We start from the raw sequence: 15825 nt of genomic DNA on the forward strand, positions 1-15825 counted from the left end.
AACTGGCAGCTTGGAGAAAAAAAACAAATTGGCTTCTAGACATGCAGTCTGTTCTTAAGACAAAGTAGTAAAAAATTTTGCTTTCTCCATATTCTTCCTAGGTGGCAGAAAGTGCCGTCCTCACCTGAGATGATACTTTAACTTCCGAAAAGTCATAAATGACTGATGCTCCTCAAGCTTTTGGGTAGTTCTTGATTGTAGACAATTGTAAAAACAATAAAGATTCCTCGCTTCTGGAGGAGCTAAAATATCTAGTCCTTAGTCTCTGCTGCTGTGGATATTACAAAATACTGTCATCATTACTAAACTAAGGCTGTGGTGATTTCTTCATGTTTTTATTTTTAATTTTATTCTTAGTAGAGACAAGGTCTTGCTATGTTGCTCAGACTGGTCTCAAACTCCTGGGTTCAAGGGATCTTCCCACCTGAGCCTACCAAAGTGCTAGGATTATATAGACCTAGGCATGAGCCACTGTGCCTGGCCCATGTGGTGACTTCTTCACAGGCATTGTTGCTCTTATATGTATTAACTGATTTCCTCTGCTAACTCATTCACTTGTTACTATTAAGATCAGGTCACAAACTAAACAAATAGAGAATTAACGTAATAAATAAAATCATCCCTCCTAGGAGCTCTCTGTAAATATTCAGGTTAATATCATACATGTGTTGTTCCTAAGTTTTAGTGATTATGTATACTTTTGTAGGATGGGTAGAAAACATACTTAACATATTTGAAAGCTGAAACAATGAGTATTGGCAAAAGTCTTTATTGTTAGATTTGGAATAGCATTTTGCCTATTTATAATAACCAGGGAATTCACTTTATAAGACAGATTGTAAAAGTAGTTTATAACTCCTTGAGATTTTGTAAAGCATTTGCTACCTCTCCATCTAGAAACAATAGACAAAGTATAACACCAAGATGGGATTCTAAAGACACTGAAGTGGCCACACTGTTCATTTTTCTTTAGAAATCTTCAGCAACAAGGATTGGATTTTGCAGGTTCATGAGTGGAAGACAGAGCCTGAAACTCACCTGCAGGGGCCCTTTTCAAGTCCTCCTGAGTACTTGTCAGGTACAAAGTTCCTCTGTCTTGAATCTATGCTTTATGTTTAAGATGTTCCTCTTATCTATCAAACAATTTCTTATTACTAATCTTTGGTTTCTCGCAGTGTCTAGAAGAAAGGTTCCTGGACACTTCCTACTTGAGTCACCAGACTAGTAGTACAGCTTACAAATAGCTTCTGGTAGTGCTGAGACTATCTAGACAGCTGGTGGACCTCCTGTCCTAACCCTGGCTTGTAAGGAAAATTCAACCCCGTGTTTTAGACATGTCCAAAAAACTTTCCAGATATGCTCCAAATGAGTCCATCATGAAGCAACTAAAATTTTCAGAAGATAGTATTTAACTTGCCCATCTGTCAGTAAGGTCTTGCCTCTGACCTCATTTGACGGTTCCTAAATAGTAATTTGTCTCCCTTAAATACAGTCTAACTTTTACTTTCATGCATTGAGGATTGGCCTTGGCCACTTCTGAACTGGGTCCAAAGACTACATTAGTTTAAGGCAGATCTACTGATCTGAAAATCTTTCTGGAGGGAATCTATTTAGTCACTTTCTTTCTGGAAAATAAATCCTTACCTGAGACCTGTCACTCAAAACAAGAGAAAGCAGGACTGCTAATTTCTTTCATAAAAAAAAAGACTGGCAAATGATCACCACTAGAATGACAGGTGCATGACATTAAGCAAGCACTGTGAGGGTTGCTTCTTGTTACCTTAGTTTGGGCTGTTATAACAAAATACCATAACCTGGGTAGCTTATAAACTTAATAAATTTATATCTTTCAGTTCTGGAGTCTGGGAAGTCCAAGATTAAGGCGCTGGCAGATTTGGTGTCTGGTGAGGTCCTGCTTCCTATATAATGGTCTTTTTGCTGTAACCTCACAAGGCAGAAGGGGCAAACCAGTTCTCTGGGTCTCTTTTATAAGGGTACTAATTCATTAGGGTTCTTCCCTCATGATCTAATCACCTTTTAGAGGTTCCATTTCCTAATGCCTTGATAGTTAGGATTTCAACATTCAGACCACAGCACTACCCTACCCTTCCTGAACTTTCTGGCTTTGTTATTGAGTCTGAATTATAACCTGAGAAGTGTCTACCATCAAAGGCTAACTAAAACTAACTTTACCAAAAATAATGGACTATAGCTAGTTATTACTCTTACGTTCTTGGCTATGGAAACTCAAAAGTTACAATAACAATACATTCCATAAATGCTGGATCTGTTGTCAATTACGACACTAAAGGAGAAACTCCTACCATACCAGTGCCTCTACCAGAATAACATGCACAATGTTTGGACAGCTGGAGGTAAAAGCCTTTAATGTTCAGAGTATGGCACTCGTTTGTCACAATAAAATTTTTGGGAAATTACGGAGGTAACTGGTTTACATTTAGCAAGTGATATCCCTGAATTCTTGTACTGTGTTAATGGAAACTGAGCTGCTTATCCTAGGCTGCACTAAAATGCTACCTGGCACTTTGATTCTGGGTGAAACCTCCAGCTTTAACTTGTGACTTTAAGAAACAAAATATGGACCAAGTGCCCTGGCTCATGCTTGTAATCCCAGCATTTTGGGAGGCCAAGGTGAGAGGACTGGTTGAGCTCAGGAGTTCAAGACCAGCCTAGGCAACACAGCAAGACAGTGTCTCTACAAAAATAAAAATAAAAAAATTAACTGGGTGTGGGGCTGCATGCCTGTAGTCTCAGCTACTCAGAAGGCTGAGGCGGGAGGATTGCTTGAGCCTGGGAAGGTCAAGGCTGCAGTGAGCCATGATTGAGCCACTGCACCCCAGCCTGGGTGACAGAGCCAGAACCTCTCCCTCTAAAGAAAAACAAAGTATGTTTAAGACACCTATATCATTTGCTGAGCTCACGTTCAGTCATACATATCTGGCCTGGCTTTTTTTTTTTTTAATCTTCCTATACCTCCTGGGGGGAAACAGTCATAACAATCTGATTAAGTGAGGTTATGCACAATATAGAAAGACCAAAACTATTGAAATAAGGTAACAATGGGACAACTTCTCTAAATCTGCTTACTACTGAAAGGATGGCCATGACACTAAGGTCCTATAGAATCACATAGCTTAGCAAGCAAAGGAAGGGTATGTGCTCTTATCAGCAAGGAATGATACCCCTATATTCCTGGCAATTCATATCAAAAATAATTTGCCAAGCTACACCAGAGCTAGGACCTTTTTTTTTTTTTTTTTTTTTTTTACATAAGTGAGTAGCCTTCTATAGGCCCTTTAGCAGTTATAAATTGTACAAGGTATTATTGTGAGGCTAAAAAAATGTTAGTCTATTATGTACTTAGCAGTAATATTTATAAAATGTTACATAAGTTGTAGCCTTAAAAGACTCATTTCAAGTGTCTTACTTGGTTATTAAGTATCGCACACTGGCAAATAATATGTAAGAATAAGTGACAAGAAAGTTCATGCAGATTCTTTATTTAAATCCAATTTTATTTTTTTAAAAATAGAGAGAAGGTCTTGCTATGTTGCTCAGGCTGCTCGAACTCCTGGTCTCAAGGGACGCTCCTGCCTCGGCCTCCCAAAGTGCTGAGATTATAGGCATGAGTGACCACACCCCACCTCATGCAGACTCTAATTTAAGATCAAATATCACCTGAGAAGTCCCAGACCCTATATTTGAACTCAGTTTACCGATTACCCTACAGAAGGGTCTTTTAGTCTACTCTAATTCTATTTTTATTTTGCTGATTTTCCATCACTTTTATTGATCAATGATTTCTGCTGAAACTTTTATATACTCCTTAAATTAGAAACAATTCAGGTACATTTATGGTTTTATGCATATTTGCTTAGCAACTAACTTGATTCTGAAAATTGGATTTTTTTAGCAAGACAGAAAGAATGTTTAGTAGAAAAAGCACTGATTTGGGAGCCAGGAGGCTTAAAGTCTTTATTACACTTTAAGAATGAGCTAAATGTATAACTTAACAAGTGCATCGGCTTAATTATTGGAACCTGAGTAAATCATATGTTTTCTCTTAAATATGCCCTTTTCCTTCAGTTCAGTAGGGAGTAGGCCAAAAAGGAAAATCTGAATGCTAACATATATGTAAAACATGATGGGAAACTACCTTCCCTTCCACCAAAACAATGCATGGAGTCGTGGATTTTAAATAACAGTAATTATTCATATGAGAGCCTACACCAAAAAGGGCACAGAAATAATTCATGTATTACTAATACCCACTGAACAACCGGAATATGCACAGATTAGGGCAAAACTAGCATTTTTTTTTTTTAAAGGTTATGCTACACTGCAGTCTGAAGAAGTATCCTTAAAGTTCAAATTACACATTGGGCGCACAGATAATACACAAAAACTGATTTGGGATAAATTAGCCCTATGGATGATCTCTACAAAAGCAAGGTCTGGGCCAACACCTACATACACTCGCCAGAAACTGCAGCAAATACAGGCAGAGCAAGTAAGCACAAAGGAGAACAGGAAGATGGCAGTGCAACCTGGCTACACCATTGCAAACATTCTGATGAATGCCATCCATGAACACAAGCACACACTACTACTCACAAAATGGTAATAAATTCATATACATCCCCAGGCATTCCCAATTAGTGAAGAATTATATTTGAAGCCTACTTTAAATTAATATGGGCTGACCATGGTGACTCACGCCTGTAATCCCAGCACTTTAGAAGGCCAAGATGGGCCGATGGCTTGGGCATGCAGATTGCTTGAGCTCAGGAGTTCGAGACCAGCCTGGGCAGCATAGCGAGACCCCTGTCTCTACAGAAAATACAAAAATTAGCCAGGTGTGGTATGGTGCATGCACCTGTAGTCCTAGCTATTCAGGAGGTTGAGGTGTGAGTGTTGCTTGAGCCCAGGGGACAGAGGTTGCAGTGAGCCAAGATTGCGCTACGGCACCCCAGCCTGGGTAACAGAGTGAGACTCCGCCTCAAAAATACATAAATAAATACATTAACTAATGTAATCCCCCATCCATCCATTTCCAATACATGGCAAACCAAAAAAACAGTTACCTGCATTTAATCTAAATTTTTCTGTAAGAATATATTGTATGTAGTTCTTTAGAAATAGATTTTTGCTTATTTGCCATAATTTTTTTAATTTGATGAACTGAAGTGGTATTCCTTAACTACAATTTCAAAATGTTTTTCCCTAGAGGCCAACAACCCACAAAATAAAATGCTGCACCTGAAGCAATCCTCCAAACTTACTATCTGTCATTAGTAAATAGAGCTTTAACCTTTTGGGCATCACAGGGTCTTTAAGATGCCCGTGCCTGCCGAGAACTTCTCCCTAGAAAAATGCAGTGAACACATCCTGTTTCATAGGGCTCATGGACTTGTTGAACACTATACATAGGCCATAAGTAGAATATATTGTCTAGCTGGGAATATACTATTATTTCAAAAGTCTCTTAGGAATTGGCAGCAAGAAGTATATGTGCAATGGGTACAAATCCACCCAGGGTTTTGTAGTTGTGATATTACTACTATTTTTGGTGGCCTCAACTTTAATGGAGCAGAAAAACAATTGAGGTTAGCAAATAGCAGTGTAAAGGATGGATTCAGCTCATTGGGAAGAAAAAAAGTTCCTGCATACCCTAAAGAAAGAGAAGCTTCTTTTCAGTTTCCAGAGGACCAGAAGGACCATCATTTAACTTCTGATTAACTTTGAGTATGATAAGTAGGAAATGTCTTTAAATGGGGTTAAAATTAATAGACATTAGAAACAGAAACTACACTCTTATTTAAGCTATCAGTAATCATTAATGGCTAAATGTTATTAGTATTGTCAATAAGAGGGAAATTCAGTTATAAAAATATAGCACAATACTCTAAAAATTTCATCTTTGTTTAACATACTTGGAGGGAGTGTAGTTAAATGCAAAATATTATGTCAGTTATTTTGTACACCTGAAGGACTGTTTATAAATGTTTCTCATGTACATGATCACACAAAGATTATTCTAGAATACTTGAGTTCTATATACTACAAATCATGTTAAAGAATCATAGCACCTTTAAAAAATTGTTTACACTGAACTGTTGGATAGAATTTCCCTTAATGTATAGCAATAAGCTTCAACAATTTACAGTGGCTCAGGCTGAATATCTATTTTGATGCTATATATGAAGAGTTTGATATGTTTTCAGAGAAAAGCAAAAGCTAAATAAATTATTATTAAGTCAACACTACTGACTCATGTAGTTATTAAGGAAAACTATATATACTTTCATGAAACCTAATTATTACACAGTTTTGCATTTCAGCTTAATTCCTATTTTATTGTTTTGCCAACAAGACTGCCAACTCCTTAAGCATTACAGCTAGTCAAGAATTAAATCTGCATTAAATACAGAATTAATTTGTCTTTGGGGTTTAATTTTTTTAATTAATAGCAAAGTGCCATGTCAAGAAGAGTCAATGTACCAAAAAATTAAAACAGAAAATCAAAATTCATTAAAACAATTTGTTTGCTCGGTAGTATACTTTTTTACATTCACTGAACATTCCCTTGCCTTTCCCATAATTAAAAAGTTAATTATTGGAATCATATTTTTTGTAGATCCCAGTTTTCAAACAATGTGATTTAAATGCTTGTTATTAACATTATTACAACACTTTGAGTAACACTGATCCTAACACTAAAGTGATGCTGTTTTGTACATAATTAAATTTGTTACCATTCTAAACAGAATTTTAAATTTAACTCTGTGGTAAAGACCCTGCTTAAGTATTAACAGTTAGGAACCCTCCAGTCTGAATATTTTTATAACTTTTTTTGTTTTAAGAGACAGGGCCTCGAACTCCTTAGCTCAAGGGGTCCTCCTGTCTCAGCCTCCTGAGTAGCTGGGACTACAGGTGTGTACCACTGTGCCCAGCTTCATTATAACCTTTTAAAGGTAGCAGTTAAGTTTCTTGAGGGTCAAGTCATTCTCCCTCCCCCCATCTCTTGTCCAAATATTCAAGAAATATTTACTCAGTGATTTAGTAATCTACATTTAGTAAACTTACATTTAGTAAGTTACAAATATATTTATTACTAAATATAGATTACCATTAATAAATAGTTCCTTGGTTTAGTATGTTCTCTTAAAGTTTTCAGAAGCTATTAAATACTATAAACAAAGTATTAAAATACTATAAACTGTGTATAATGAGCACAGTTTTTAGACAACTTTTCTTTTCAGTGATCAAAACAGATGAATAAGAATGGACAAATGTAGCAAATTAAACCCATAACAGTTTTAAAAATTCTGGATTAAACAACCCAAACAACTAATGAAATGAAATCAACTCCCTGTCAAAAGCACATCTGGGAATGCTTCTCCAAAAAATATTATTATAATTGTCTAAAATTTAATTTTTTAGTTGTCTTATTAAAAAGTCTTTAATTGAAAATTATCACTTAAAAATCAAACTGGATTTAATGTACAAAGCATAATCTCCAATATCTACTGAAAACTATTTTTTTAAAAAAATCCCACATTTCTGATTTCTCTTTAAGAGAAAAAAAATTTAAAAATCCCCCAAAGCTTATCAGACTTTTTTGGGCCAAATCATTCAGAAATCTATCTATAAAAGATTCAGAGTATATTCAGGGCATTAAAATTACCCTACTCTGAAGTAGAATAAACTATTTCCTTATCTTTTAAAAGCTTGGTTATCCACACTGCTTAAAATTACCATCAGAGTGTCTGTACTAAGATTACCCTAATCTGCAGTAGAATAAACCATTTCCTCGCCTTTTAAGAGCTTAGTTATCAGTACTCCTTAGAATCACCCTAAGAATGGAAGGGCTTCATCTAGGATTTGATATTGTAATCAAATTTTCAAATAAGACAAATTAGTCCACATAAAAAAGTATAGCAGTAGGTACAGGCAAGAGAAGCCATGAACGCATGCATTCTCGAAGCTCGCCAAGGAATTTTTCTCTAAAATCATCTTTAAGGAAATATCAATTTAACTTCAATAGCCTTGTTTAACGAATCAAACTATTTTTTAAATCTTAGAGTGACCTAAAATCCCAAAATTTCTCCACTGAGTTGGCATACCAATTCCTCAATTTATTTCAGCTGTTGTAATCATACACCTGATAATGCTTGATTTGAAACTGGGTACAGTTTTTTAAGGTTTAGTTAAATGAGGGAATTTTTAATTTATCACAATTTCCTGACTAATATTAAAACTGATGGTAAGAATGAAAAATTCAAATAAAATAACATAAAACTCTAATTACGGCGTGCAGCGTTTGCAGTTACAAAGCAACACTACATTTTTCCCATCATAAGGGCTTTGTCATCAGAACAGTAAACTATACAAATTGGATTGCAACAATTTCCATTGTTATTGGTCATTTTTTAATAGGAACACTTTCCATCAATGCTTGAAAACTACGAACTACATTTTATTTTATATCTTGTCAAATTAGTTGGAGAATATCTATTGTAAAGCTGTCAGCACATCTCTAACACTACTTTGCCAGGATCCACCTGCTCTATGCTGCCCACTATAGGAAATGCAATATGGTAATAAGAAATGTAATAGAAGGTTACTTTAGTACAATCTCATAAAAAACATACTCTGACTCTACCTGGATGCTAAATGTGGTGTTTTTGCAAGAGATACAGACTGATTAGTGGCAATCAAATTTATTAGCTTTAAAGGACATCAGTAAGAACAGACAGGACCAGAAATTGTATCTTGGTGATCCACATGCCAGGAGTAGCGCGGCAGAGGATGGAGAGTGGAACTTAGTGATTGAGGCGCAGCCTGCAGAAAGCTGCACTTCTGCACTAGAGATTAAATAAGAGGGTCAAAATCAACATAAACTAAACCCTTTTTTAAAAAGTCATGTAAACACAAATGATTGCTGCAACTGGAAAACAACATTTAAAATAAATTATTCGTGTGATGCATATCTATTTCAACAAACAAACCTTTCCTTAAACCTTTACGTTACTCTTACAAGCAAATACCGTTAACAGCTTACTTCTGTCTTAATTTTTCTAACCACAGGAAAATTGAAACGTAAGTAATCTGATAAACATCAAGTTTTACGTTGATGCTTTTGACCACAGGGTATACAGTGTTAAGAATTTAAATTCTATCCATCAGATATACTTTAGGACTCCATTTTGAAGATAGCCTCTTCTACAGAAAAGGAATTTTTAAAAGTGAATTCTCCAGTTTCTCATCACATCTTAATTTTTTAAAAAGGCTTTTAAACACTAGTATCACTCCAAGTCTTTAGCCTTTGATACTTGCTCTGAAAAGGAAAACACACTATTGTATATGTTTGTGTATGTACACACACACACACACAAATAACAGTGACTTAAAAGTGGCAACCGCCTCTTGAAAAGTAAAAATATGTCATCCCTCCATTCTGCCCTTAAATGAGAAATAAAGACAATAGATTTGCCCACTGCAGACTGGGATACCAGAAAAGACGTTCTAAGTCTCGCCTGAGACAATATTAACCTGCTATTTTAAGTCCCAACTCGGACGACTTAAATTTCAGTGTACGTGCCTCCGTTCCCACTCTTGCCCCATCAGCTCCATCAGCACCGTCATCCCCGGCTCGGATTCCGGCCGCGACCCGCCAGGGCCGCCGGAATCCGCGAATACCGCCCGCTCCCGGCAACGAAGCTCCCCGGCTCCCGGCCGACCGCGAGTTCCTGGAGCAGCAGCCTCCAGGGTTCCCGAAGCCCACGATTCAGGCTAGCGGTGCCGACCGGGCCGTGGACTGTGGCATTTTAAAACTACAGAAAAGTCTCATTGCACGACTGGCGCGGCCGAGGTGGCCCAGGAGACCCTCCAAGAGATTCTGGTCAGCTGCCGGGAGCGTGGAAGAGCAACCAAAGCCACCAAGGCGCCGCGGCAAGTCGCCGGAGCAGTCACCTCAGCTTTCCGTTCTCCCTCTAGTTACAATTACTCCACAGGCTTCTGGCGCTTCCTTCGAGAAAATGAAAAACTAAAAACGCGTAGAGGTAGTAGAAGTCGTTGGCATTTTCCGTTTAATGTGATCCCCCAGGCTCCATCCCTTAAGTGGGGTTTCCAAACTCGGATGCATCCTCAGCAGAGGTTTTCCATGTTGACAGATCTCTCGCCTCCCACAAAATGGGGCCGGGGAGGCGGCCGCTGTCTCCTCTATGGGCGCCGCCATTTTGTGAGGCGGCGGCGGCGCGGCGGCAGGAGCCCGGGGTGTGTATAATGGTTGAATAGAATGACCCCCTCCAGGGAATCCCCAGCACTGACGGTTACGTAAGGGGCTGTGCGCAAGTGCGGCGTTTAGGGAATCCGCACAGCCCGGGCCACGCAGCTCCGAGGCCCACATCTCCACTCCCCCTAAGAGGACCGGTGGGGGAAGGGACAGCTGACCGGGTCTTCCTCGCAGCAGCTTCACCCCTAGTCTCCCGCGGCCGCAGAGCTTCTCCACCTCCCCAGGCCGGGTCTCCGCCCCTCACAGGCTTCCTAGACACTCACTGGCCCTGGGGTGTCAGGAACTTCCTAGCCACAACCTTATTCCGACCCCAATTAAGAGACAAACTTTAGTTGGGAAATAAGTCCGTTTCCTAGAGTGAGCACCGGAAGCACGCTGCACTATATTACATAATTTTTCACCTCCAAAGCAATGTTCCCATTGGAACGACTACCTGAAATAACCCATCCAGACCCCTACTACCCTGTGACCTTGGGTTAGGCAGTGACTTTGCCCGTGGTGGCCGTCACTAAAATGGGAATAATAATACGTTTCACGTACTGTAATCTTAACATTTGTAGCAAAGAGCCGGCTCCAACACCCCTCGTAAATGCAAATTTTGGTGGTAGTATTTGTTGAGATGTTTTGACTCTCATTTAAGCAAAGGGTTTTTTTAACCTTCAAAATATTTTAAACGAGGATTACATTTAAGACATTTGAAAGCAAGGAAAAACATGTTTTATTCGATATTTATTTTAAACGCAGCAATCTTGAAAAGACCTTACTATAAAAATGTAAACGTTAATTATTATTGTCGAAGTTCGATAGATTGCTTCCCAACCAGTTTAGTTTGCATAACTTTGCTCATAGAATACTCCAGTTTGATATGTGAAGCCAACCAGCGGCAAGATGAATTAAGAGCATTACTCTATTTCCACAGAACTAGGACAGACAGTTCACATTGTATTTAACGTATAGTTTGCTAAAGTTAGCGTGTGGATAATTCATAGAAAATGTGCTAACCAGGCCCCAAAATACTAGCATACGGCTCATAAAAGCCGATTCCTTTAGATTTTACAAAAACAGAAGGTAACAAATTGACTTTATTCCGATCTGTGAATGTTAGCGTAGCGTGAGGAGCTACCCCGGTGAGCTTCCTTTCCCTTCTGAGCGCCACACCGGTTCTGTCGGGCAGGCGGGGACTCCGAAGCGGCCCTTCCAACAGCCGGGCCAGGGACGCGAACATCGCCTCCACCCCTAACCCTGGAACAACCGGTAGTGGCCGTTTCCCCGCGCCGCCCCCCTTTCCGCCGGCTTTGTGTGCGTGTGAAATGTACGGCACATTGCAGACGAACCCTAAGCCCGGCGAGCCGAGTCTATTGTTCCCCGCGAGGAGCTGCCGGGGCGGTGTGGAGCCAGACGCAGTGCCGCGGCCAGCCCTCGGGGGTCGCTGTGTGGCACTGGCTGCCAGGCCGTGGCGGCGGCAGAGAGGGAGGCTGGCGGGGAGGGAAGCAGGCGGGCGGCGCGCAGCGGCTCAGCTGCCGCCGGTGCTTGTGCCCGGGGACGCCCCGGCCTCCGCGGCCGAGGCCGCGCGTGAATGTGTGCGAGGGCCCCGCGGAGCCGGGGCCGAAATACACGCTGTCACCGCGCTTTCCACAAACCACCACACAGACCTCCCCGTCCCCACCCCAGCCCCGCCTGCCCTAGCCCCGCCGCCGCCGCCGCCGAAACTCTTGGGCCTCTGGCCGCCCAGACCCCTCACCATCGGCTCGGCTTGCCCCTCGCCCGTTCGCGCGCCCCCGGCAGCAGCACCATGTTGAATCGCGTCCCCGGGCTGAGCCGCCTCAGCCGGCGGCGCTAAGAGGCAGGCGAGAGCCGGGCCACGGGGAGGGAGGGAGGGAAGGAAGGGGTGGGGGCCGCGCTCGCCCCGCGGCTTCGCGCGGATCCGGCAGTCGCCTGCCCTTCTAGTTTCGCTCCGATTTCTTTAAACTTTTTTAGAAATTCCCCTCCCTCCTTCCCTCCTCTCCCCCTGGCCTCCTGCTCCCTCCTTCCCCTCCTCCTCCTCCTCCCCCTCCCTCCCTCCCTCCCTGCGCCGCCGCCGCCGCCGCCGCCGCCGCCGCCGCCGCCGCCACCGCCGGCCCATGACTGAGCCCCGCCGCCGCCGGCCGAGGAATGGGCTCCGGGCTCTGGTAGGAAGCGCTGGGAGCGGGGGGCGCTTTTAAAACACCGATCTGGGTTTTTTAAAAACCTCCTTTGAAAAAATAATGGCAAACTCGACGGGGAAGGCGCCTCCGGACGAGCGGAGAAAGGGACTCGCTTTCCTGGACGAGCTGCGGCAGTTCCACCACAGCAGAGGGTGAGAGCAGAACCGGGGGGGCAGCGCCGGGGCGAGCCGGGGCGAACGGGGCTCTCCCGCCCGGGCCGGGCACGGGGTCCCGGCTGACAAGTGCGGGGCTTTCTCTCTCTCGCAGGTCGCCTTTTAAAAAAATCCCTGCGGTGGGTGGGAAGGAGCTGGATCTTCACGGTCTCTACACCAGAGTCACTACTTTAGGCGGATTCGCGAAGGTGAGTGGAAGTTTTAATTTGTATTTCCCTCTCGCTGGCCTCCTCCAAAAAGTCTCCTTTGACCCCGGAGTGGGCGCTTGGGGCTGGGGGGGTGGCCCGCGGGGGCAAAAGGCGTTCTTTTCGCTCCCAGCCGGTGGCACGGAGGCGGACGGCGGCGGGGCTGTTTTTGGCCTGGTGGCTCGCGTGCGCGCGGCGGGCGCGGGGCTTCTGCCGGCGGGCGGCCCGGCGCCGGCTCGCGCCCTGCCCGGTGCCCGGTCGGGCCGGCGGGGTCTGAGCGCCGCGGCGGTGAGTGCGGGCGTGCGGGGCGCCAGCCTGAGCCCCGCGCCCGCCCCGCTCCCGCGCCGCCCGCCCGCTCGCTAGCTCGCGAGTCAGCTCTGCCGCCGCTGCCGCTCTAGCACAGGCGGAGACACAGAGACACACAGACTCTGAGAGCAGTTTTCGTGCAACTCAAAATTAGCGCGGGCAGGTTTAACATCGATAATCGGCTGCGAAATGATCCCGGCAGCCGGGGGCACAGCCTCGGCCCCGTCGCCCTCGGTTTATACAGCTAACAAAAGAAACCAGGACCTGTCTCCAAATAGCCATCTTAGGCTTCAAGGCTAGGCAGAAGCTGTAGGCCTCAAAGAAGGGCCTATGGAGATGGATAGATCTGGGAGAGGGATCGGAATCGGCCCCGGCCCCGGCCCCCCCCCGAACCCGCGGACGTCGCTGTCCGGAACTGTATTGATCCTTTTGAACTTTTTTTTTTTTTTTTTTTTTTTTTTTTTTTTTTTTTAGTGTAAACGGACCGCGTTGAGATTTAAAAGGGGGCGACAGAGGGACTTGCGATTGGTTATTGTCCGGGTTTCAAAAACAAAACAAACCCACCAACCCCCCCCCCCACCCCCAAACAAAACAAGTGGTATTAAATACAGGGCTCTCTGGTGAAAACACAGTGATTCAAGAAGCCCTTGCTTAGTAACTCTTACCGATCGATCCGAAACACTCACTGATGCCTTAGGTATCTACAGATCTCTGTAGAATGGGTATTTACTTCATAGTTAGGTTAAGATTTTCTTAGATTGTTCACGTTCAGACAAGTGTGCCTGTGTTTTACCAGGTTTCTGAGAAGAATCAGTGGGGAGAAATTGTTGAAGAGTTCAACTTTCCCAGAAGTTGTTCTAACGCTGCCTTTGCTTTAAAACAGTATTACTTGCGGTGAGTAGTAGTGACTTTTCCATAGTATTTGGAAATAAGGGACTTATGGAGAGATTTGTTTTTAGCAAAAACAAAAGCAAACCTTGCACACCAAACAGTTCTTAAGCTCTTGTTCATTTCAGACTGAGACACATTTAATATAAATAAAGTGAGATTGTAGAAAGGTGAAAGTTTTCCTCACCAATTTCAGGATCGTTTACATTTTTCATACAAAATCATTACAGGTGACACCCCAGCCCCAATCTTGGTAAACATTCTTTTGTGACATTGTTATTGATCGCTTGATACCCACTGAGGGGCAGAAAGGTGATGCTTAGTAAAAGACTTAAGTTAGTTAATGAAACTTTGTAACCTTTGGGAAAATTTTTTTCTTTGTTTTGGAAACTCCTTTAGTTTTAAAAATTCTGACTTTAAGTATTTTTTTTTTAATGGAACTTCTTGTTTGGAACATTGTCATTGAATAGGTTTTTCAATAGAATATTTCTACATGGCATAACATGTTGGTGGCTTAGGTGACCAGGATTGTTTTGATAATTACTTTTTGTTGAATTTCCAGTGACTTAAAAACGTTCGAAAGGATTATTATATCTTTAGGAAAATGGGGATACTATGAAATGGGATACTATAATCTGGATTTTCTTTCATTCTCCCTCTTCTTTTTTGACTTCTTATTCGACAAAGTTAAATTTCTTATTCTGTTGGTATGTGTTACAGTCTAGATGATATATTTTGTGATTTAGCGTTTTTTTTTGGCCTCCAGTTTTTCTTCTAGGAATACTTTCATATTGTAATTTATCATGAGGCTGTGTTTTATTTTTAAAGTACTTACCTTAGAGGATCCTTAGTTGGTGTTATTTAAAACTAAAATGATATTCTTTGTATTTATTGCTTTTTAATAGTGATATTACAGGCCTTTTTTTGTAAGGTGGCTTCTGCATAATTTGAGTTTTGCATTTATTATTGCTTCAGATGCACTCAGTTATTGTGTATTGCGTTCAGCATTCTGAAATAGGAAATGCAGTAATCGCACAGGTGTACTTTCTATTGGCTATCTTAGATTGACTTCAGGCTTGAAGCTGGAGTTCGCAGAACTTTGTGGAGTAGTTATTGAGTTACACAGGAAGTCTAGAAAATATTAAATATGGTTGTCATCTATTGTGTATGTGTGATGGCATTTGTGTCAGAGTACATTTTAAATTAAAGGGCTAAATCAAAAGCAAAATTAACCTCCAAAACTGTTGAGTTAGTAGTGGGGTGAGAAACAAGAGAGTTTTATATTCATAGTGACATACATTTGCTCATTTATATTTATGATATTGAGAGGAACATGTTAATACATATTCTGGTTTTATGTTTTTATTAAAGCATTTGAATTTTGGACTGTTTGAAATACATATTTTTGAAGTTTTGCTTCATATTTGTTAGATTGATTGACTTAAATTTTATAACCAGAAAGTACTATAGAATATACATGATTCATGAGATGTATATTTTTCTGAAGAGTTTACATTCATACTAATAGTTTTAGCATAATCAAATTAATATCTAGGCTTCCAATTTTTTTTTTTTTAACAAAAGTTAATTATAAATATCGTTTTTCCAGTTGTCATTTTTATCTTGGGAGGATATCATTAATTATAGGTACTGTTTTTAACTATATAGTTTCAACATTGTAAGTATTTACATGGTCTTCAGATCAAATTGGGCTTTTTGCTCTTATTAGAAGCTGCTTTTTGAACTATGTTCTTAGTTAAACTTGTTTTTCC

General features: G+C 41.5%; 1 protein-coding gene across 2 annotated transcripts in view; it reads left to right on the plus strand.

Annotated features, from left to right (window-relative positions):
* Positions 1 to 11627: 11627 nt before the first annotated feature.
* ARID2 (AT-rich interaction domain 2) overlaps positions 11628 to 15825 on the plus strand; it is a 185891-nt gene continuing 181693 nt past the window's right edge. For both annotated transcript variants that reach the window (XM_002823129.5, XM_009247645.4), the window contains exons 1-3: positions 11628 to 12653; positions 12769 to 12862; positions 13962 to 14059. In XM_002823129.5, coding sequence (XP_002823175.1) covers positions 12562 to 12653; positions 12769 to 12862; positions 13962 to 14059 — 284 coding nt within the window. In that variant the 5' untranslated portion in view covers positions 11628 to 12561. The remainder of the gene's footprint in view (positions 12654 to 12768; positions 12863 to 13961; positions 14060 to 15825) is intronic.

This window comes from Pongo abelii, chromosome 10 (genome assembly GCF_028885655.2).
Source record: "Pongo abelii isolate AG06213 chromosome 10, NHGRI_mPonAbe1-v2.0_pri, whole genome shotgun sequence".
Taxonomy (NCBI): Eukaryota; Metazoa; Chordata; class Mammalia; order Primates; family Hominidae; genus Pongo; species Pongo abelii.